At 29.8% G+C, this 24,195-nt stretch overlaps 9 protein-coding genes across 9 annotated transcripts; 5 read left to right on the forward strand and 4 right to left on the reverse strand.

Moving 5' to 3' along the window:
* The first annotated feature begins 6,043 nt into the window (after positions 1-6,043).
* OCT59_020690 (uncharacterized protein) lies at positions 6,044-7,315 on the forward strand. Its single transcript, XM_066149342.1, has 5 exons — positions 6,044-6,095; positions 6,170-6,259; positions 6,325-6,420; positions 6,491-6,575; positions 6,651-7,315. The coding sequence occupies exons 1-5, from the start codon at positions 6,072-6,074 to the stop codon at positions 7,016-7,018; spliced, it is 663 nt and encodes a 220-aa protein (XP_065990254.1). The 5' UTR covers positions 6,044-6,071; the 3' UTR covers positions 7,019-7,315.
* Positions 7,316-7,406: 91 nt separating this feature from the next.
* Positions 7,407-9,208, forward strand: OCT59_020691 (uncharacterized protein; the record flags this gene model as incomplete). Its single annotated transcript, XM_066149343.1, has 9 exons — positions 7,407-7,493; positions 7,696-7,735; positions 7,793-7,907; positions 8,077-8,159; positions 8,460-8,495; positions 8,588-8,616; positions 8,673-8,682; positions 8,919-9,048; positions 9,118-9,208. The coding sequence occupies 9 exons, from the start codon at positions 7,407-7,409 to the stop codon at positions 9,206-9,208; spliced, it is 621 nt and encodes a 206-aa protein (XP_065990255.1).
* A 1,047-nt stretch (positions 9,209-10,255) lies between these two features.
* On the forward strand, positions 10,256-12,525 carry OCT59_020692 (uncharacterized protein; the record flags this gene model as incomplete). The annotated part of the gene is made up of 6 exons (XM_066149344.1): positions 10,256-10,364; positions 10,741-10,926; positions 11,025-11,078; positions 11,176-11,214; positions 11,294-11,323; positions 11,393-12,525. 6 exons carry the CDS (start codon positions 10,256-10,258, stop codon positions 12,523-12,525), a joined length of 1,551 nt encoding a protein of 516 aa, XP_065990256.1.
* A 271-nt stretch (positions 12,526-12,796) lies between these two features.
* OCT59_020693 (uncharacterized protein) lies at positions 12,797-13,561 on the reverse strand (the record flags this gene model as incomplete). Its single annotated transcript, XM_066149345.1, has 5 exons — positions 12,797-12,918; positions 12,983-13,140; positions 13,208-13,270; positions 13,463-13,496; positions 13,552-13,561. 5 exons carry the CDS (start codon positions 13,559-13,561, stop codon positions 12,797-12,799), a joined length of 387 nt encoding a protein of 128 aa, XP_065990257.1.
* Positions 13,562-13,901: 340 nt separating this feature from the next.
* OCT59_020694 (uncharacterized protein) lies at positions 13,902-14,496 on the reverse strand (the record flags this gene model as incomplete). Its single annotated transcript, XM_066149346.1, has 2 exons — positions 13,902-14,184; positions 14,252-14,496. 2 exons carry the CDS (start codon positions 14,494-14,496, stop codon positions 13,902-13,904), a joined length of 528 nt encoding a protein of 175 aa, XP_065990258.1.
* Positions 14,497-16,088: 1,592 nt separating this feature from the next.
* Positions 16,089-16,897, forward strand: OCT59_020695 (uncharacterized protein; the record flags this gene model as incomplete). The annotated part of the gene is made up of 5 exons (XM_025329079.2): positions 16,089-16,096; positions 16,169-16,334; positions 16,413-16,453; positions 16,530-16,715; positions 16,786-16,897. 5 exons carry the CDS (start codon positions 16,089-16,091, stop codon positions 16,895-16,897), a joined length of 513 nt encoding a protein of 170 aa, XP_025164156.2.
* Positions 16,898-17,308: 411 nt separating this feature from the next.
* OCT59_020696 (uncharacterized protein) lies at positions 17,309-18,836 on the reverse strand (the record flags this gene model as incomplete). Its single annotated transcript, XM_066149347.1, has 5 exons — positions 17,309-17,943; positions 18,037-18,372; positions 18,454-18,492; positions 18,573-18,659; positions 18,725-18,836. 5 exons carry the CDS (start codon positions 18,834-18,836, stop codon positions 17,309-17,311), a joined length of 1,209 nt encoding a protein of 402 aa, XP_065990259.1.
* A 518-nt stretch (positions 18,837-19,354) lies between these two features.
* Positions 19,355-19,612, reverse strand: OCT59_020697 (uncharacterized protein; the record flags this gene model as incomplete). Its single annotated transcript, XM_066149348.1, has 1 exon — positions 19,355-19,612. The coding sequence occupies one exon, from the start codon at positions 19,610-19,612 to the stop codon at positions 19,355-19,357; it is 258 nt and encodes an 85-aa protein (XP_065990260.1).
* Positions 19,613-23,265: 3,653 nt separating this feature from the next.
* On the forward strand, positions 23,266-23,999 carry OCT59_020698 (uncharacterized protein; the record flags this gene model as incomplete). Its single annotated transcript, XM_066149349.1, has 2 exons — positions 23,266-23,417; positions 23,489-23,999. The coding sequence occupies 2 exons, from the start codon at positions 23,266-23,268 to the stop codon at positions 23,997-23,999; spliced, it is 663 nt and encodes a 220-aa protein (XP_065990261.1).
* Positions 24,000-24,195: the final 196 nt, after the last annotated feature.

Here is a 24,195-nt window from a genome sequence, read left to right on the forward strand (position 1 = left end):
TTTAAGTATATTTTCAGTGCAAATTTTATGTCATTAATTTCTACTTAATTTCAGGATAATTTTATTTCGTGTTATTATATATATTTAAGTATATTTAAAGCCCATTTTCAGTGTATTATAAATATGATTCAATTGTATTTTGCATATATTTTAATAATATTTCAATTAGAAATAACATATATTTTTAGTAGTTTTAAAGGTCAATTTAGTTCAAATAAAATAATATTTTATGTATCTTTTAATTAAAAATAGCATACATTTTTACTTGCATTAAAGATTATTTTAATTACATTTTTACATTTGATAATAATGATATTTTTAGTATATAAATACAATATCGATATGGTTTGATTATATTTCAATAATAATTCGTGTACATTTTAAAGGCTATGCTAATAACCAATGATACAAATAATTTCTATAGTAAAGTAAAATGTTTTAAATAAAGAATAAAATAAATAAAGAAAAGAAGATACAGTTAGGAAAACTTATTTTTCATACCCATTACACAATAACTCGAGACCCATTTAATTTAATGTACTTATTAAAGAGGGGAAAAAGTTATATTAGTAATTTAGTTATTTAATTTTAAATCCAATACAATAAAGTTTGATGCATACCTGTTTAATAAACATAATTTTTAAGTAAAAAATACTTATACACGTCTACAATTAACACCTCGACACGGACCTATTTAATTTAATGTACTTGTTAAAGAGGGGAAAAAGTTATATTAGTAATTTAGTTATTTAATTTTAAATCCAATACAATAAAGTTTGATGCATACCTGTTTAATAAACATAATTTTTAAGTAAAAAATACTTATACACGTCTACAATTAACACCTCGACACGGACCTATTTAATTTAATGTACTTGTTAAAGAGGGAAAAAAGGTATATTAGTAATTTAATTATTTAATTTTAAATCCAATACAATAAAGTTTGATGCATACCTGTTAATAAACATAATTTTTAAGTAAAAAAATACTTATACACGTCTACACTCTACAGTTAACACCTGACACGGCTACATTAAAATAGAAAAAATAAAAGAATCAGTTAATATTAATTTCGACAGTAACTAACTATTGGATAATTGATATTGTGGTGGAAAATTTATGTATTCATACCGTCTTTCCCTGTAATATAGTCAGCTTCTCTTCTAAGTAGGGTTAATTAAAACTTTCTAATTCCCAGAAATTCAAGGTTTTGTATCTTGTATCCTTTATTCCTGGTAAAATATTTTTCGTCAGTAAGTTTATAAATAATATAGACTTATTACCAGAATAACATAGACTTGTTACCAATATTTTATCAGAAAAGAGAAAAGGTAAAATAAAAAAACAGTGAAATGTTTTGCTTATAATAGCTATTTCATCTATTTCATCATCGCTTATCCGTGTTTAACTATTTTTAGATACAAATAAAGTTAATGGGATAATCTTATTCGTGTTTAGCTATTTTTAGAAATTAATCAATATACAACAAATATTCTTAATTATCGGGTTTTTTACTAGAACATAAAAAGTTTTATTATAAGTGCGAACTGCTGCAAGAAATCAATGCCCAATATTTTCCCAATTAGAGTCATCAAATGCATTTTCTTTATCAATTATATAATATCTATTATCTATTTTAGCAAAACCTATACAATGATCTAAACATCTTACATCGATAAATTCTTTTGATCTGAATTGAGTAAAATGTTTACATCCATATTCATCTTCTACAATTTTTGATGTTAATTGTACATAGGCTAACATGTAAACCTGATGGTTTAATTCATGGACAAGATAATAATTTACGATTCCATATATATCTACAATAACGAGTTGAGGAGGCGCATTGGGTCTGTGGGCAAGTTTATCTATTGTGCGTCTTATCTAAAATATTTATAAATAAAATATAAAATCAAAATTAAATCAAAATTATATCAAAAAAATAGCAATGATAGTAATCAAAGATTATAAATTTTACCTGAGCACAATAATTATTTCTTGCAATTTTATTATTTCTTTTTATACAACAGCTACTAATATATTGTCCATCTGAAGTTCTTAATCTTCCATATCTTACACCATAATTATTAACCTCCTAAAAAACGAAATTATTTTGTTATTGTAATGATGAATTTAAAATTAAATAAAATAAAGCTTTATATTACCATTTCTAAATCATTACGATTTATATTGCTTGATCCTTCGTAAAATTTAATCAGATGTTTGTGTTCTTGGCTTAGCAGAGAATATTGAGTAGAAGGGGAATAAAATTCTTCGTCATACCCTTCAGTACTAAAGACCCGTTCCTTACTCCATTGTTTTAGCGGTTTTTCTTTGAAAATAGCTTTTGAGATAGAAAAAAATGGTAACATATAAAATTGCTGTAACAAAGTAAGCATATTTGCAAGGTTGCTATATGGCTTGATCTTTGATTTAATGAGTGGTTGTAATATACCACACACCCTTTCCATAGGAAACTGCCAATGGGTCCAACTAGGGCCACAATATTTAATAGAATCTGCTACATGTAAGAGGTAATGGAAACTTATCTTACATGCTGCTAAACGTTGGCCATTGTTCTGATAATACTCTCTAAAATAATTAATCATTATTTTAATTATTATACAATTATAAATTATAAGACAGAAATCATTACCTTTCATAATAATCTGAAAATTTTTTAAGCAAAATTTGTACATCATCAATTTGTTCTTCAGATATTTCAGGTTCTAAACAAAGCTTTACAGCCTTCACAAAGTTTGCCCATCCTTGAAGATGCCTATTATGTAACGAAAAGTAAAATTTACTTTTTGATTAGTTAAAAAAATTTAAAAATGTATTAATTTAACTTTTTACTTTTTATTAAAATACCTTTTATCCAGATACACCTTTAGTAATGGTAATGAAAATAAAATTATCCAATTTCTCCATTCTACCGCTTTGTAACCATTATGATATTTAAATATGTCACGTGGAGGGCGACCAATTTCAATAGGCATATCTTTTTTTACTTTTTCCATTTGTATGCCAATACTTTCCCACTGTGATTTTGATAACTCATAATCACTAGACAATAATAGATTGTTATAAAAAAATTTTCCACTCCAATGTGCATACATTGACGGTGCCACATTCTCGAAGAATAAATGCATTATATCTGTTGGGAAAGACCATGGAAATAATAATGTTTGTAATTTTAACAATTCACTGGACCCTTTAATTCCTGTATAGTAAAGTAATAATAATTAATACAGAGATGTAAGTATACTTTTACTTTTTTTCTCAAGAAAATCATACCTGTTTCTCTGATCATTTCATCTTTTCGATCTTTATTCGTTTCTTCTTCAATTAATTTTCCCATATTGATCGTGTCATCATGATTTCTTATATTGCAAAGAGCAGATGATGGATAGTATATGTGTTTATTTGATGGGTGACAAGTCCCTTTTATCATACAAAAACGACAACCTTTATACGAATTGTGTCCAGAGAGGTTTAAGCTTTTGCTTAACGCTGGAACATCCCCCGTCCATGTTAATAAATGTGCGCGTAAAATAAAAGGTTCATTTGTTCGTCCATCTATACATTGAACTCCTTCTATAATATTTAACAAAATAAAATTTCAATTATAGAAAAAATACATTTTTATTAGATATTAAAATTAGCTATACCTTCGAGTTCTTGTAATTCTTTTATAAGAGGGCATAAAAAAGAATTAAAATTCTTTGGCGAACGGGGACCTGGTATTATCATTGTTACCAGTAGATTTTCTTTTTTTACACGAATAGAAGGATGAAGATTATTATTTATTAATAAGATGACCCAACAATCATCGGTTCGTTGTTCAAAGATCTGATATCCATCACATGTCCCAGATAGTGCGATATCCCGTTCATCTTTAAAAAAACCCCTTTGTAATAAATCCTTATATAACCTATTGAAAGAAACATATTTTAATGGCCTTTTTTTTAAAAAAAAATTTACTTTAGTAATTAAATTATACTCACAATCCATCAAAGATATCAGCATATATTTCCTCCTCTCCTTTGTTTTGGGAATAATTACTTCTATATTGTAATTCTTCGGCTCTTTCTTTATTCTTGTATTGAATTATTAGGCGTTCTTTTACCGAAAAAAAAATGTTGTATTTACAGGTTTGCCATTATCATCAAATCTGTTTTCACCACAAATAGGGCAACTGGCTAAATTTTCATATGATGATGTAAATGCAATACAACTGTTTTTGCAAGTATCGTATCTATGAGGTTCAAAAGGAACTATGCTATTGATTTTTTTTTTCAACTTATAGATTGTTAAATTAGAATTAACATTATCAAGTATTTTGTTGAATGCGATGTCAGATATTGAATGGAGTACTTTTGTATGTAAAAGACGTAAACCTTGAATCAATTCATCTAAAATAAATAAATATTATTATTCTATCAAAATTAAAATCAATAAACATAGTATTAACTGTACCATCGTTTATGTTTGTCATTTCAGATTCCTCAAATTCTTTATCATCATCTGTTAATTCATCATTCTCTTCAGAAATATATGCACTTGTTTGTGAACAATCACTTTCAGTTTCTATGTCTCCTTTATCATCTTCTTCATCACAATCTTTATTATCAAGACTTTGCCTATCACTATTCTTATCGTAATCTTCGTTATTAGGAATTGGATTACCATTATTATAATCTTCGTTGTCAAGAAATGGCTCATCGCTATCGTCATCATCATAATCTTCTGATCTGCAATTAACATGATTTTGATGATTATTAAAGTATTATTATAACAATAATGTTTAATAAAAGTAAAATTTACTTTTTTTTATAAAACAATTAATTAATTACCTTTTTGGTATGTCTTTTAAAATTACAGGAACATGATCGTTATTTGAAACATTGCTTTCTGAACTTGTATCTGATTTATCCGATTCATCGTCTTCGAACTTTCTTTTTTCAGCTGCGTTACAACTTGAAATTGATTCACTATCGCTTTTTGTTTCTGATCCGCTTTCTGCTTCAGATTCATTAATTTTTTCAATATTTGCTTTTTCTCTTTTTTGATGTTTTTTAAAAGTTTTTCTAGTAGACAACCACTTTCCGTTACCATCTTTAGAATTTATTTTACAAATACGACAAGAACAAAGAAATGGCATTTTGAAACGTGATAGAATTTATGTAACGATCTATTTTTATAAACAATCACATAGTTTGTATTACATGATTGTATTAAATTTACGCATTAAAGTTAGAGGTTGTGTTACAAGATTGTGTATCGTTATTAGAGATGATATAATAATGACAATATTCGTAATAATTATACTGATTGTATTATGAGCAATGGTTCACACAAAGCCATACTAATTGTTCAAAGCCTATTATGAGCAACGGTTCATATAAAAGCCATAATAATTGTTCAAAGCCTATTATGAGCAACGGTTCATACAAAGCCATACTAATTGTATTAAGAGATTGTGTTATGAGCAACGCTCGTACTGATGACCGATAAATTGAATCATTATATTTTATGTATTATTATCAATGAAGTTAATTTAACCGTGTTAATACTGACAAGAATGTAGTCCTAATACTTGTAATAATCTTTCATTAATAATTTCATAATATAATTTTCATGATATTTTTTTTCTTTATGACACCAACACTACAGTGAAATGCAAAAGTTATATTTAAAGGTAACTCCCTCTCACCAATTGTTCGCAAGGCTCTCAATCAGTCAGAACCTAAAATAAAGTTATATCGGTTATTAGACATGTTTGATACTGGTCTCCTTAGTGTCCTCGAGCTGGGCTTTGATGCATAAACGAGTCGTAATATATTATTCACAGGGGTAATGAGTCAGTTTTTGGAGAGGCACTTTGTCAGACCATCAGGACAGAAAATCAGAAAATGGTGTCGAACAACTATAAATGGTATTTCGCGATCAATAAAAAATAAAAATAAACAACGCGTCAGTCGCGTCACGTTTAAGTATAAAGTATAAATACATGCTATCTTTAGTGATTCTTCATTTCTTTACGCATTTTTTTAAAAAAATTTAAGAAAATGGAACAAACACCCGAAACTGAGGTATAAGAGTAAAAATATAAAAATATTTTTAATAATCTATAATCAAAAATTCTTACTTTATTACTATATTATAGCTCAGGCCCATATATAAGCCTACGTCTAAATATAATTTACAAGATGCGTTAGGATTAAAAAATGAAAAGCAACGCTGGCTTGCTTATTTGGTAACTATTTATTAATTTTTAATAAAAGATAAAAATTGTTTTTTAATAGTAAATTTTTGTAATAGGAGATAATGCGAGAATGTCTCTACGAAAAGAATGTAGATTTTACCGCCGATTATAGGAGTCAAAAGCATACAATAACTGCACAAATAGTTCGTTCTGTAAATATTAAATTTTAATTTTCGTCATTTCTTTTTTTTTTGAAGTATACTAAAAATTATTATATTATAGTTTAAAAAAAAGGCTCCTGACTTCCCTATAACCGCAGCCGATTGGGCTGTAAAGGAGATGCTTGTTAGTACTATACAAAATAAACGTAAGTTAATAATAACTTTATTTATACCTAGTTGGTTTATAGTAGAAATTAATTATTTCATTTTATTTATAATAGGCTATTATCTGAAAAAAAAAAATGAATTAGAAAATAATTTAAGAGTTCCACCACAAAATTCTCCAGCATTACAGGACCGTCCTCCACCATCTCCTCAAGCACAACAAGATCCTCCTTCTCCAGTTGAGCCTTCTGATGAACAAGTTCAGATCCGGCCTCCAGTTGAGCCTTCTGATGAACAAGTTCAGATCCGGCCTCCAGAACCACGTACTGATGAACAAGTTCAGGTCCGGCCTCCAGAACCACGTACTAATGAAAAAGTTCAAAGTGATCCTCCAAAAAGGGTCCGGAAACAACGTGTAAATGACAAAGAAAATCAAAATAATGTCCCCAAAAAAAGAGGAAGAAAAGCAAAATCAAGTAAATAAATAAACTTGATCTCGGAGATGACAATTTCTTCGTTCTTGTATAAAACGAATCATACATAGTTTTGACTTAATTAGTTCAATAAATCTTGTTATGATAAACTATTGGTTAATTCATCTTCTCATACACTATATCAGTATTCGGCATTTCATTCGAATTAAATTAAAAATTTGAAGACGTTTAGATTACCTCCGCATAAATAATTTGAATTGTGTAACGCGTAATTTGTCCACGCCTCATTACGCAATGTTTAATTGTTCTAATCATTAATAAATAATCTACACACTATAAATTACTTTGATAAGAAATTTTACACATTTAATCTTTTTTGTTCTAAAAAATCGCTTAAATCTTATAAATACCTTTCCCTTCAATTATGATAACTTACAAATGAAGATGGTTCACAAAAGAAGTCAAAATAAATTACAAGAACGAAAAAATAAATCCTTTTCGAATAATAAAAGAAAAAGAGATAAGGTGAGTGAACACTTGAGAACCGCCTAGAGTGGTTACTAGGTTCGCCCGTAGTTTTTCAGATCTTTTAGATAGCTTTTTTTATTTTTTTCTTCTATTTTTTATTTTTTTATTTTTTTATTTTTTTTTTGGAGGGTTTAATAAAAGATGGAGTATATAATTGTATTCGGTTGTTATCTGGTTTCTAATTAAAAAATTGGTTTAGGTCAACTCTTTAAACGAAACAATTGAAAATAAAGATAAAGGTAATTATAAATTATTATTGTATAAATAATATATATCAATTACTAACATTTATTTAGAAATTACACAATTAAAACGGCAAAAAACATTTGCCGTTGAATTATATCAACAAAAGTTAAACCAAATAATAGAAATAGAAAATAAATTAGAAAATGAAACTATTAAATTGCAAATGTATAGAAAATGAATAATTTTGTTAATAAATTATATGTTATTATAATTCAGTTCTCCCAACTATTCTGTTCCCCAAAGAACTACGTGAAAAATTTTTTTTTTCATGGGAGAAAAAAATGATATGTTCCCATATGAAATAAAAATGATATATCTTCCCATACGAAACAAGTTTTGTGAGAAAAAAAATCATTTTTTCACGAGAAAAGGAGTTTGTCAAACAATCCTGTTACATTGAAGATCTGCTACTTTTACGTAATTACTAATAGCTCATATTTAATATTTGTATAATTTATAAAATAAAATACGAATACTGACAAAAAGTAAATTTTACTTTCAGTTAACAACCAGATCGGCATACTGTACTATTCCGATTAAAGTTTCTAGCACGTTGTTTGTAATTAATTTTGTACTTTTCTTTGTCCCCATTTTTCCCATTTCACAAAAAATCTTATCGTTCTCGTGTATTTGCTAAAATCCTTCTTTTTGAAACATGTATTTTCTCACGCATTTTTTCCTATATATACAATCCAATTACGTAAAAATTATTTTAAGTTTTCGTAACGTCTAAAACTGTGGTACTCTCTTTAGGTAAGTCTGCGCTTAACCGGTTGGCTGCTTGGATGGTTTTAGCCTGCCGAGATAGTTTTAATGATAGGAATAACTTTTAATTTATATAATAGATTCACGATGGTCAGACACCGCTCTCAACGTTCGAAGGAAAAACGAATTGCTCGCATTAAGAGCAAGAGAGGAAGTGCTCGTCAGGTAGTTGCAGGTGGGTTCCTCTCTATGATATCCTGGGGGCTTAGATTGTTCTAAAGAGGGCTTGTGGACGTTTGTCCTGAAATGATCCTGTGGACGTCTTTGGATTGTTCTAAAGGTGACTTGTGGACGTCTGTTCTAAAACGAATCTGTGGACGTCTAAGCGGTATCGGTGTCAACCTAAGATGGAGAAACCCGCTTGGTCGAGCTGCGCATAGATCAAGTTAACCAATTTTTTTCCCCCATTAGATTACATAAAGGAATTGGAAAAAAAGGTGCAGGAACTTCAAGAGCAAGTGAATGGTATGGATCGGGCTTACAGAGATGACCAGAGAGAATTGCTGCGTGTACATAATGAATTAAAGAAGGCAGAGAGGAAGTAAGTAATCAACTTTTTTGCTAATAAGGTTCCTTAAATTAATATAATTTTTCACTTTTATTTTATTAGGATTACTCGTTTAGAAGGGGAGGAAAGGGATGAAGAAGGCCAAGAAAGAAGACAAAGAAGGGGACAGGGACGAGGGAAAAGGGGAAAATAAATTTTTGTATAATGTTATTTATATTCCTAATATATTTTTTCATCTATATGTTAATAAATATTAATAATATAATATGTTACAAATTGTTTATTATCGTTGTTGTAAGTTGTAAATATTGACGTGCTTGGTAAACTAGTTTTAAGAATGAAGGATAAAATCTAGCGCAAGAGTAGTGACAATACAAAGTGCAATAAAATTACAGGTATTGCGAATAAAATGACTAAAGAGCCAAAAGACAGAATGAAAAAAAGAAAGATATAAATGAATGTAAACGAAAATGATGCAGACCTAACCTGACGTTATACATTATATGTTATACTGTACGAACACTGTTGTGATATTAAAGTCAATCAGCAAATATATATATATATTTCAAATAAATCTTAATAAAAAAATCGACGTGTAACTGAATGATAAATTTTCTTTACCTGAAGATTTTTTTAGGTCTCTCGGTTCGTAAGACGAAAACGTCTAACGTAATGATTCCAATTTATGATCGCATTGCACATTGCGCAAGTTTAATAACCCACCTATTATTTTTTTTATTTATTTATTATATATCTAATAATTATTTTTACAAGAGAAAAAAAAATTTTTTGTCAATCCTAACTGTTACATTCTGCTACCATCAAAATTGTCATTTTTTTTTAGTGAGAAAATTTTTTATTTGCGAAAAAAAAATACCGAATGGGAGAAATGTGGATGTTGCACAGAGTTTAATGTGTCACGCTAAGGTGGTGGAACATCATTATTATAACACAATTAAATCTTACCCATTTTTGGTTCATCAAATCCCACTTTGCCATTAAAGTATAAATACACCGCTTCCATTAAAAGATGTAAAGATGTAATTCAATATCGAATTACATATTACGATTAATATGTCGCAGCAAAAAAGCCATGAAATAGAATTACATATTACGATTAATAAATTTATCAAAAAAAAAATTAAAAATTCATTTTTTGGTTTTTCTTCTTTCTCTAATTCTCTTCTTTTTTTAAAAAAATACTGAATTCTTTCTACCACCTTTATCGCAATTTTAAAACATGGACTCTTTAAGATCAGTAAAAATACCAATTATCCAGCTGCAAAAAAGTATTTTACCTTATAATTTTGATTCTGAAGAACAACCCGAAACAGAACAGCCTGCAACAGGTTTGCAAAGTTAATTATTTATTTTGTATCTAATTCTAATAAATCAATTAGGCAATTTCTATTTGTACACGGGGTGTTTAAACACGGGTCATATTAGTAGATTAAAAACGGCATTCAAAACCTCCTTTAATGCCTTAAGTAAACTTGCAGAGCAGGTGAAAATACATATATTTATCTGTAATATAATAAGAATAAAAAGTAAAAGAGTATAATGTCGGTAGCATTCAATTTCAAATTAAAAAACAAAAAATTAGTCTATTAAAAATTATATTTATATGACCCGTGTGCAAACACCCCGTGTAAACTTAGAAATTTTCAATCAATTAATATCTACTTCAATTTTGAATCAATATTTCATAATTGGATATATTTAAAGATAAACAAGAACCATTGGTCCTAATAATTTCTCCAAGTGTTACAAGTGACGATGGCTCTTCTGGTTCTCCCAGTGTCGGGGTTGGGGTTTCTGAAACTTTTAGTAATAATGGCACTAAAAAACCAAATATAAATAATGAATTTTTTGACAATGATGATAGGAATGAAGAACAGGATCATGGTCAAGGTTAGTTTTAAAATTAATATGATTTTGTAGGTTGTTTCGTCTTTTTCTTTTGTTATTTACAAAAAGTAAATTCTTTTTTTCTTATTTATATTTTATAGATGATCAAGTAAAAGTATTGGATACCAATACTGATGATGCTAACGAAGATTTTTGTAAGTTTCAATTTATATCTTATAATCTTAGTAATTTAGAGCAAACAGTAATATTTAAATTTATGTTTATTATTTTCTATTTATTGTAATGTATAAGGTTCAACCCAAAAAAATGATAAAAAAAGAACGAAAATTGGTAAATTTTCGCATTTTTTTTCTTACCTTGTTGATTAACAAAAGAGATACTTACTTTTTGTTATTTTAAATTATATTAGATACCTCGATGCGTAAAAGGGCTAAACCGGGTATTGTATAATTCACAGAAAGTAAACTCTGAAACTTGAATTTGAAATAATATATATATTTTTCTTTAGACGAAAAAATATTATTGGCCATTAATAAGATCGGAGGTCCCACAATAGATTCGTTATTATATTCATTGAGCAAATTGAAAAATACCGGAGTTAAAAGTGTAACAATGAACTTGGTTAATAATAATATACGACTTATGGATTCCACAGGAACATTAGTGATAAAGCCAAATCACGTTAACTCCGATGATATAACAATTAATGCCAGTTTTCCTCATTATGATTATAATCAAGCCTCGGATCTCAGCTTCGAGGCAAATATTATCGAATTAAAGAAATTCAAAGAATTGGATATGGCAAGTATAAGATTGGCGGAAGATTTGCATAAGCTGCTAGGTTATATTGGTAAATTGCCAAATAATCCACCTATACGTGATAGGTCAATCTTCAGTAAAAAAGAAGAGTATAGAGAAGCCCTCATTAGTCATTTGGAAAAGATTAATTCAACACAAGATTTTCAATTATTTCGTGGTACTCAACGTATTAATTTGATTTCTGATGACAATCAAAAAAGTTGCAGTTCTTTTAAAATTTTACCAATTCGTGTGCAAGAAAAGACTTCATCACTTACTGAATTATCCGATGAATTCAAGAAGATTGCAAAAGATTTATCGGAGGATATATTTTTATCCGTAATGGGAGAAGCAAATGAGCAAGGAAATAAAGAAATGGCCAGACGCAAGGAACTAAGGTTCCATGTCGGGTTTTTTAAGTCATACATACAATTACAGGCTTTTTGTGAGATAAACTTAAACAGAAAACAATCAGAGACGACAAAATCTCAAGCAAAAATATTAATTGCTCAATTTTACCCCTTAATTTCTTTACCGAATTTGGAATTGATGCTTCAGAGAGCACCACGTATATACAGGTTACTAGAAGTAGCCAATTTTGATTGGCGACTTTTAGATTCTTTCGAAGAATTAAGCGCATGTTTTTTTAAGAGTGGAGTAAAGACGGCAATTAACTTTGAAATATGGATCAATTTGGTCCGTACAGGCAAGCTGATTAGTTATGACGAAGAATTAAAAACTCAAGAAAGAAATAGGGAAAACAAGAGGATTAAAATTGAAATTATTAAGGAATATTTTGATATTTCAGGGGTTAATTTTGACGAGATGGTTGGTAATGAGTAGGTATTTATAAATTAACATTATAAGTAATTTAGTAATTTTACATGAATAAAAGGCTAAATAATATGCAATCTTTTATTGTTTGCGCATTCTAACATTTGCTAAATAAACTTGCTATAATTGCTATCGTTTACTATCATAAATAAATAAATAAATAAATCAATTTGTGGCTTAGCCTATTTTTACATGAAAAAAACTCCGATATGTTATTTATGTATACGTTTTTATGTATTTATTTAAAAACGTTTTTTTTTTAATACATTTATTATTTACATCAATTTGTTGTTAATGGTTTGGAACATTGTTCCAGTTGGTTCGATATTTTGTTAAACGCTTCATCAGATATAGAATGGAGTACTTTTACATGTAAAAGACGTAGTCCTTGAATTAATTTATCTAAAAAATTAAATGTTAATTAATGATCTAGTTTAAAATTTTAAATTTATAATATTAAACATACCGTCCCATATTTTATTCTCTTTTTCTGCTGTTATTTCAAATTCCTCAAAACCATCATACTCTTCAGAAGTACCACTTTCTGTCTCTGAATTATCATTATCATAATTATCAATGATCTTAAAAGGTCCATAATCATAATCATCAAGAATTTGATCATCGCTAAAATAATTGTAATTATTAGGAAAATGTAAGTTATATTTTTTATTATAAATAATCGATCAATTACCTTTTAGATGTATCTTCTAACACTGAAGGAAATGGAACATCAAAGCTTTGATTATTACTGTCACTAAAGTCATATTATAACAACAATTAGTAAATTAGTAAAAGTAATTTTTACTTTTAGCAATGACAGTACGATATATTAGCTAATATTTTAGGAGGTATAATGATAATTTTAATTATTCGTAGATAAAGTAAAAAAATTGACTATGCTGATTTTAAATAAGGGCAATTTTAACAAATAAGGGAAGGTTTTCACTTTGACAATCTCAATTTAGTGTAGCGAGAGGTCCCTGACAATAGGAGAAATAATGGTAAGACAACAGTAAAACAAAAATTTTAAAAAACTTTCGTCCATTGATGAAACTTACCGAAAGTTCATCATTCCAAAAATATGCTTTTCTTTCATATTTAACGCTATACAACTGTTTTTGCAAGTATCATATTTTTGCGGTTTAAAAGGAATTATGTTATTGATTTTTTTTTCAACTTATAAATTGTTAAATTAGAATTAATATTATCGAGTATTTTGTTAAATGCAATATCGGATATCGAATGAAGTACTTTTGTATGTAAAAGGCGTAAGCCTTTGATCAATTCGTCTAAAATAAATAAAAAAAAGTAATTAAAAATTGTAATCACAATTATCGATGTAATATTAAATATATACCATCGTTTATGTCTTCTATGTCATTAAATTAATTGTCCATTTCTGTAAATTCATCATTCTCTTCAGAAACATCACTTTCAGTTTCCATATCTTCTACTTTATCATTTTCATCATTATCAAGACTTGGATTATCATCACAATCATAATCTTGATTTGGATTGTTATTATTACCATTATCTTCATCAAGACTTGAATTATCATTATCACCATTATAATTTTCGTTATAATTGTTATAATCTTGACTTGGATTGTCATTGTCACCATTATAATCTTCTTGACTTGGATTATTATTATCGTCTTCATTATCAAGACTACTTTGATGAATAATATAATTAGCAAAAAGTAAAATTTACTTTTTGTTATAATTTCATTAATTACCTCTCATTATCTGAAAGACTATTCACCGAATTTATATCCGATTTATCTAATTCATCAAACTTTCTTTTTTCAGCTACATTATAACTTGAAATTGATTCACTACTGCTTTCTGTTTCTGATTCATTAATTTTTTCAATACATGCTTTTTCTTTTTCTTGATGTTTTTTAAAAGTTTTTTTGGTAGACAACCACTTTCCACCACCAGGATTTATTTTACAGGTACGGCAAGAGCAAAAATATTGCATTATTATAAGAGCTGTAAATTAGAAGTTTTTTTTTCACATCACATTATGTAACGATATCTTAAATCTATATAATTAAAAAAAAGATTGTGAGACATGTAAACGTTTAGATTACCTCGTATTTGTACTAATCCTAATAAGTAAAATAGATCACTAATGTATTTATTATTTTGAGACAAATTTTTTTGTGACGAATCGCTAAACAATTGTAACATTCACACGATTCATTAATATTTGCATAAATTATATATAACATTACTCTATTTATCTTTTATATGATAATGACAATAAAAACCTAGACCTATTCACATGACAAATAAGGCATAATTACTTTCTTAGTTTATGATAATAACAGTAAAAAACTAGACCTATTCACATTGCAAATAAGGCATATCATTACTTTCTTAATTTGATGGCCAGCTTCCATTCCCGGACAGGGCTGCGCTAGTATCATCTGAAAAAAAAATTTTTTATTTTGGGGTACACATGCTAATGATCTTATGCACCCTGTTTTCATCACAAATAAATACACAATTGTTTTAACTTTTTAACTAGCGTGTAAATATTTTTATTATTTTTGAAAAAAGAGTAAAATGAGTGGTGAGTTTTTTTGTATAAAGGGTTTTAACCTTCTTTGATAAGGTTTTTTATATTGCTCTTTTTCATTTATGTCGCTGTTGCCTTTTTAATAAAGGTTTTTAACCTTCGTTGATAAGGTTTTTTATGTTGCCTTTTTTGATAAAGGTTTTTTATGCCGCCTTTTTTGATAAAGGTTTTTATGTCGCGTTTTCTTTTTATGTTGCCTTTTTTTGATAAAGGTTTTTTATGCCACCTTTTTTGATAAAGGTTTTTTATGTTGCCTTTTTTGATAAAGGTTTTTTATGCCGCCTTTTTTGATAAAGGTTTTTATGTCGCGTTTTCTTTTTATGTTGCCTTTTTTTGATAAAGGTTTTTTATGCCACCTTTTTTGATAAAGGTTTTTTATGTTGCCTTTTTTGATAAAGGTTTTTTATGCCACCTTTTTTGATAAAGGTTTTTTATGTCGCCTTTTTCTGATAAAGGTTTTTTATGTCGCCTTTTTTGATAAAGGTTTTTGATGTCGCCTTTTTTGATAAAGGTTTTTTATGTCGCCTTTTTCTGATAAAGGTTTTTATGTCGCGTTTTCTTTTTATGTTGCCTTTTTTTGATAAAGGTTTTTTATGCCACCTTTTTTGATAAAGGTTTTTTATGTTGCCTTTTTTGATAAAGGTTTTTTATGCCACCTTTTTTGATAAAGGTTTTTTATGTTGCCTTTTTTGATAAAGGTTTTTTATGCCACCTTTTTTGATAAAGGTTTTTTATGTCGCCTTTTTCTGATAAAGGTTTTTATGTCGCCTTTTTCTGATAAAGGTTTTTATGTCGCCTTTTTCTGATAAAGGCTTTTTATGATGCCTTTCTTTTCTCATTTACACTTAAGAATCTTGCCACCCCGACACTTGCGCGCTGTTTCTTGGCGGAAGTAATCTTGAGGATCTTAAATCCTCAGCATTAGAAGATTTGATTAAAAAAAATGATGAGATTCCACAAAATTTTGTTCATGTGGTAAAAAAAAAAAGATGAGTATGTATAAACTTATTAATAATGGTTTAAAATTTTAAATTTTTAATGAACTAATGGAGAATTTTAAACTTTTTAGTTATGGGTTTATACATTTTAATAATGTACAAGAAAAAGACAATTTCTTTTACAGTGTAAGAGGAGCTAAATTTAAAATTGAAGAGGAGAAAAATATTACTGTTAAATTTCAACCTATCAAGAGAAAGAGTAACGAATCTCTTCATAGCGAATACCGTAATAAACCTGTAATTTGATAATTTTTTAAGAAATATCAAAGCATAAGTTATTAAGTTATTATTATTAAAGTATTTATTAACTTATAGGGTTCTACTTGGCAACCATATTATAACCTTTATGATGATAGGTAACGTTCTCATTTTAATTTTAATATATAAATTAAAAAATTTACTGATAGTTTACTTTTAATATTCATTATATAGTTCCCATTTCATCATTGTTCTTTGCCTTCCTTCTATTACAAATAAGGACGAAATCAAATTATTCACGGAAGGCGAAGAAAATATAATAATTTCCGGAGAATATAAAGAACTCGATTTTGCAGGAAGCATTTTAAAAAAATCGATACCGGTCGGCGATTTCGAATATGTTATAACATTACCATCAAAGTAAGTTGTTAAATTAATAAATTATATATTTATTATTATGCATATCCACTAACTTTTATTGATATGATAGAATTGAATTAACTAGTAAAGTAAAAATAGAAAAAATAGAAAATTCAAATATGTTTAAATTTGTAATAAAAAAATCACAAGAAAATAAACGAATAAAGCTTGATGTTGAATAATCGTTATTTGGTTGCACAATGATATCCTGAATTGCCATAATTTCGAAAAATTTCATAATACCGATACTTCATAAGCCTGAAAGGCAAAATCCCGAAATGAATAATCCCAAAAAGACTTATTATTAGTTAAAAGAAAAAAAACTATAATTTATTATTGATAGCGAACAAGTACCATAATATATGAAGATTATTGTAATACGTGTATATTATTTTCAATCAAAAAAATTATACAAAAAGTAAAATTTTCTTTTTGATAAATGTAATAAAGCGAATTTAGCAAATTTAACAAATTTTTTATTTAAACATATTGCATTATTAGCATTATAATGAATACTACAAATTGTTTCTTTTACATCTAAAATACAAATTTCTACATTATTATTATACAAATTTCTACATTATTATTATTTATTATTCATCGTCATCATCAGTAATAAAATCCTTTAGATTTTTTTCATCGACTTCATCAAAATATTCTTTAATAATATTAAGCTTTACTTCTTTCATGAACTTCTTTCCTTCTTCGCACATACTTGTACCATTTTTGTAATCAGCTATCTGTCCCGTCCTTACCAAATTAAGCCAAATTTCAAAATTGGCGGCAGAATTCATTGAACTCTTAAAAAAACACGCGCTTAATTCTTCAAAAGAATCAATTAAACGCCAGTCTTCATTTGAAAGTAAGAGTAATCGGTATATTCTCGGTGCCCGCTGTAACATTAAACTCATATTTTGCAAAGAAATTTGTGGAAAATATTTGACAACAATTGATTTTGCTTGTGATCTTGCCGTCTCGCTTTTACTTCGACTTAGATTTAACGCACAAAATGCTTGAAGTCGTGTATACGCCTTAAACACCTCAACATGGAATCTTAATTCCTTCCTTCTGGACATTTCTTTGTTAATTTGTTCCTTTACTTCACCATTAACAGATTGATAAATATTTTCGGCTAATTTTTTTGCAATATATTTGAAATTAACCGAAAAATTATCTCCTTGTTGAACCTTAATTGGTACTTTAGTAACCAATTCCAAACTACCTCCAACTTGATTCAAATTTACACTCTAAGTCCCTTTAAAGAATTTGAATTCTTGGTTATTTTGAGAAATGATCTTTAAATGGTCTAGTAAGGCTTTACGATAAATCTCTTTTTTTGGAAATATGATCTTATCACGCATAGGAGGTTCTTGAGGAAGTCTCAAGAATAAACCTAATAAGATATGTAAATCTTTGCCAACATTAATAGCGCTGGGACAAATTTCTTTAATTTTTTTCTTCTGAAAATAATCAGCGTACTGATTTGAACGTAATATTAATGTACTCTCAGAATCAACGACTGATATGGTGCCTTCAGAGATGTTAAATGTAACACTTAAGACTCCATGTTGTTTCATATTATCTAAATAATGAAACAATACATCGATAAAGTTGGTTCCAAATTTATTGATCTCTCGTTCCATCTCTCTTGAATCTTCTGCGAAAATATCAAATATTTATTACGCGGGCAGGAATAATAAAATTTAATAAAACGTCAATAATAATTTTAATTGCAAACCTGTTTCTTGAGGTGATGACTTAGTCTTGACTCTTTTGTCTGAATTATTAAATTATTTTCATTATTATCATTTGCTTAAAAAAAGTAACATAAATTAAAGTGGTATTGTATTGACTTACATTTTTTATTATTTACTTGCGAATTTTCCTCCTGTTCAGTAGTTACTCGAGATGATGATTCATGATCATATTGTTGAGACGATGTTTCTATTAAAGTAAAAAAAAATCGTAAATAGAAATCATAGAATATCTAATTAGTTAACTTTGCAAACCTGTTTCAGGATGTTCTTCAGACTGAGCAGAAGTATTATTAAATTGAAAAGGTAAAATAGCTGTTTTTAGTAGGTGAATATTTCGTATTTTTACTGGTTTTGAGAAGTCCATATTTTTTTTCAAATTGCAATAAAATTGGTAAAAGAAATTCGGTAATTTGAAAAAAAAGAGAAACCAAAAAAACGAAATTTTAAATATTTTTCATAAAATTTTTTTAATCGTAATACGTAATTCGACTTTTTTAAAAAAAAAATCTGAAATAAAAAATCGAACTACATCAGATAAAAAAAAAAAAATTATCTAATTACGTTGGCATTTTTATTTTTATTTTAAGAATATATTTAGTATATTTTTTGCCGATCGATTTTAATATCGAAATATTTCATACTTAAATTATTGGTAAATTAATTTTAAGGATATTTTGCATATCCAATAAGAATATTTTAAATATCCATTAATATTACAATTCAAAAGTTCAGTATATTTTTTGTATAATTTAAAATAATTTATTATTATAAAATTCTATTTAAATAAACCGTCTGTTCAATTTTTAGTATATTTTAAGAATATTATCACTGTATAAGGATATTTTAACCATAAAACTAGAACATTTTAAGGATGTGGACTTTTTATAGGGCTGGTGTTTGCCCATCCCGAAACATTTTATCCATCTTCTTTTGATGATAATTTGCTTTCGAATGGCATTTACTTATATGCCAATTACAATACCCATATTTTGATGCTGTCGGTCTTATACACCCATCTTGTTTGCATAGAGATCGCTGGCGTCTTTTCCAGTGAATACTACACCCTTCTGGTCGCGTACTTCCACCTCCACAAACAATCCCTTCATCGGAGAGATACTGGCAAATATATTTGGCTCCCATTTGATATTATTCCGGTTAATCTTTACTGTCTATAATAATATTTATTTTTATTTTAAACTTTTTTACAAGGGTATTATATACCAAATCCCAGGTATACTAAATAACATATCCGAAAATTTTTACTATGACCGAACATTCCGAGCTTTCAGAGTTCCTCGATGCGCCCTCCGCCCCGTACTATTGTGGGTTTAAACTTTCCAATATAGGTGCATTTCTATATAAAATTCGCGATGATAGTATTAGACTGAGACATTTTTTAGGTGCAGACAATGCGGATGAAATAGAAGCCATACTCTCAGATCGCGAAGGTCATTCTTTGCACGAAATCATCGATGCTGATGAACCACTCCGCCCCATTATAGATTTTGACTTACTAGTAGAAGCATTAAATGCTATTACCCCCAAGCTTTCAAGCGGTCAGGCAAAAAATTTACTTTGTCGCGCCTTTAGAGATACTTGCCTAGAAATATTCCCAGAATGGGATAAAGAAACTATGTCTATTGCTGAAAGTAGTGATGAGAAAAAAATATCTCTACATGTCTTAACTTTCGGCATGAGACTTCCAAATATCGCTAAGGTTTCAGCTTTCACCAAACTTGTTCGCAAGAAACTTCCAGCAGGATTACAGAAAAAAGGGATAATTGATAATATAACAAATATAGGTTCTTTCAAATCTTTCTCCTTACGAATACTTGGAACGCCCAAATACGATAAAAAAACAGACAAACATGTTCGTATAAAAAAAGTTATTCGTCCAAAAGATGGATCCATCTTTGACTTTATGATTCGTCCACCCAATGATGATTCTAGAGTCATTGACAGTCCTCTTTTGGTTGTTCCAGAGTCAGAAGTTAACAGATGTTTGAAGAAAAATAATGATACAAATAATGAAATTACCCAGGCTGATTTCGATTTTGTGGAATCGTTACGTGGGGGAAACGGTATCGAAGGGTATACTCTCTCATTCCCCTCAGATAACATTCCAGACTTGTTTCCATTAACTCGCAACTCCCCATCACACTGCCCAATATGTGATCGGGAACATGAAAGTGATAACGGATATATCTTACGAAATAAAAAAACATATAGATTTTATTGTCATCGTGCAAACCACGAAAGAGAACCTGGAACTAGAAATCCCTCAGTAAAGCTTACCATTAGTGAAACTGCTTTGCAACAGGAACAAAAGCTTCCGAGTCCTATAAAATTAGACCAATCCAGAATTTCTGACCCAAATGACCGTTTTGTATGGGAAGATTTAATTGATATGTGTACCTCTGGGCGAAAATTTTCTCGTAATGAGATTTATGACGCAATTCAGGCAACAGTCACCTGTATTCAAACGACATCAAGATTATGGGTACTCAAGACAGAAAATACAAATGGTGGGCTTTATTTTGATATGGCGCCAAAACTAGATCTTGCCAAGTATGAAGTTAACTTAGTTGAGCTAGGAGGAGAGCCGGTGAAGTTAATTAATTTAATAGATCGGGCGGTTACCAAAGGTCTAATTCTTTACCACAATATTAATTTTCTTCCATATCCGCTAAATACTCCAGCTTATGATACAAAGTTCTTTAATCTTTTCATAGGATTTTAGCTAAGCCAGCGCCAGAAATTAATAAAGAAATTATGGATCCGATTCTCTGGCATGTGAAGAACGTAATCTGTAGTGAAGATGAAAGGCTTAACGAATATATCTGGAACTGGTGGGCATATTTAGTTCAGAAGCCAGAGAAGAAACCCCGAACTATCTTAGTTCTTAAATTTACATTACAACAGTGCGGGAAAAATATCATCACTGATTTTATTGGTGACAAAGTCTTGGGGTCACACCTCCATTTTGCAACGTCAGATCTGGAGAAAATTCTTGGGCATTTTAATAGTGCCATCCAAACTCGAAAGCTTATTGTTATGAATGAGACTGGGATGTCTAGTGGGGAATGGCATAGATTTAACGGGCATCTCAAATCACTCATAACAGAACGAATGGTAGCTATAGAACGCAAAGGCCTTGAAACTGTACGAATAAATGATTATGCTGGGTATATGGTTACAAGCAATCAGGATGCCCGCTCAAAATAGATATAGGGGATTCTCATATAGTCTGTTTTGATGTCTCTGCGTGCTGTAGAGGCAATATACCATATTTTGACCGGCTAGGTGAAATTCTAGACCATCCTGATGTACCAGGAGTAGTAATGTCATACCTTCTTAGCCGTAACTTAACAAATTGGAGTCCAGGAAAAATTCCTACAACTAAAATGAAGATAGAAACAATGCGAAGACAACTTCCTAATCCTATTCGATTTATAATTGATTATATTCTACCTTGGCCTGAAAATTGTATTAATAGGTTTAGTTGTAAAAAGGTATACCAGGATTATCTTGAATGGTGTGAGTGTAATGGAGAGAAGCCATTGGCTAAGAAGGATGCTAGAACTAAATTTTTACTAATTAGTATTGATCAGACACGTTCACGAGATAATGGAGTAAGAGTATATCAGTATATACTTGACCGCCCCAAGATCGTAGCCAAGCTCTATGAATCTGGCTTAGGTGATATGGAAGAATTTTCTGATATATCTCAAGACGACTTGCCCGAAAATGAGATTACAGACATACCTATATTCAATGTGCCAGAAACGGTCCTAGAGGGACCAACTATTCCCCAGAAAATAACCCCACCTCAACCGGAAGAGAATCTCCCTCCAAGGGGTAAGAAAGCGGATAAACAGGACAATTCGACCCAAGTTCTCTTTGACTATGAGGCAGAACAAGCTGAACTCCCAGGTGCTTCAACATCTAGGACATCCGAGACTTCTAAACCACCTGAGCCAGTAATCGATAAGTCTGAAGTTAATAAGCTTTCCAAAACTAACGAACCCATAAGTAAAAACACGAATACGCCCCCTAAAGAAACAACTAGCAAGCTTCCCGATTTTTCTAAGCCTATCAATGAAGTATCGTCTGCCATACTTCTATCAAGAGCCCAGCGCGAAGAGCGTCTCAGAAAAAAGGCAGTCGAACTCGGCGAGAATCCAGATGCCTTCGTGACTATCACTGAAAAAAACCGACTCGATTCCATTGCATTCCGTGATAGGATGGAAACTGATTCACGAATATGTGATTGGGCTATAGAGACTGAAGAAGATCCCAAAGAATATATGGACATGAAAGTACGGGAAAGATTAATAGGAGAAGAAATAATTCGTCGTAGTGCGAGGATGATGGAGTTACATCCTCCTGGCTTGATACCGATGAGAAATGGAAAAAAACGGTAAGCATACTCCAGGAGAATGGTATGCTTTGGTAAAGAGTGAATAAGAGTGGGTTAATTAATATTAGTAAGGATGGGACTTTCGTTCTTTACAACTAAGCGATATATTATTCCAAATTATTATTATATTTTTTTTTATCATATCTACCCACAATTTTCAAATATATATAAAAGATATCCCGGCCGGAGCAGGTGGCTCAAAGAGACCTCCCATAAGTTATATATTTTTTCCCTTTCTCTAACCCTTCGATAGTTTTTACCGACCATGGGGTAGTGAAATTACGGAATATTTTTCGAATTGAACTTTTCCCACATAATATAATCTGAATACCACAGATTATCTAATTACTACATATAATCTACATACCACATAATGTCCGCAATTACAACCAAGTTCGTTACAGACCATCAATTCACCAATGAGATGAGTATCGAAGAGCTCAGTCAGTATGCGCTAGAAATGCGTGACCTCTTGGGAGATGATAGAGAGAAAAGGTGCCAGGCTCGTAATCGTCTTCAAAAAGGGTATAAATTTAGCAAAGGACAGGCATTCGCATTGATTCCTGACCAGAGAATTGAGCGGTACATAAGTCAAGTACCGATCCTAGAGGATTAGAAGCCGAAGTGAATATAAGCCTAGTATCTGAGAACGCCCCAGAAGGCGAGACTATTAGAGAAATGGCTCAGCGTATTGTTCGGGATAATCTTAGTGAAAGAAATGTAAAAGCGATATCTAGAACCTTAGCCGAAACCGCCTCTGATCCTATTATTGCCTCATCACGTCTCTCCAGGCTTCGAAGAGAATTGCGAACCCTCAATGCTCCAGAAAAAATAATCTCTACTACCAAGATTCCAGAGATAACCAGAGCATCTAATAAAATCCAACAGGAGCGTACTGAGCAACGTAAAAATGAAGGACTTCATTATCCGGACCACTTCTCGTTAGAATCAGTTAAGGAACGGCTAGATTTATATGTTGTGTCTAACACACCCGATAAACAGGCCCTAGCTGATGTAATGATCATGCTCTGTATCCGCCCTGCTGAAATTAAAAACTTGCGCATAGCAAATGGAGGTGTAACTGGATACGCAAAAAACCGAGGCTAACAGGATGTTCCTCGGGTGTTTAGATCACTGGAAAAAAATGAGGAGCGAGCAAGAGAATTACTTACATGGATTCAGGAAGCAGTTTCTTCCGGACAGTTAAGAGACCCCAGAAAGCCTAGATCGATATACTTAAGTTCATTTCTGAAAAAAGATGAATATATTCCTAAACCTTATGAGCCATTACTTCCTAGTTCCT

Source organism: Rhizophagus irregularis, chromosome 3 (assembly GCF_026210795.1).
Source record: "Rhizophagus irregularis chromosome 3, complete sequence".
In the NCBI taxonomy this organism is placed as follows: Eukaryota; Fungi; Glomeromycota; class Glomeromycetes; order Glomerales; family Glomeraceae; genus Rhizophagus; species Rhizophagus irregularis.

Coding starts and splice junctions, on each gene's coding strand:
- OCT59_020690 (XM_066149342.1), top strand. CDS start 6,072: ATGGAACAAACACCCGAAACTGAG. Junction 6,096..6,169: donor AACAAACACCCGAAACTGAG/GTATAAGAGTAA, acceptor ACTATATTATAG/CTCAGGCCCATATATAAGCC. Junction 6,576..6,650: donor TAGTACTATACAAAATAAAC/GTAAGTTAATAA, acceptor TATTTATAATAG/GCTATTATCTGAAAAAAAAA.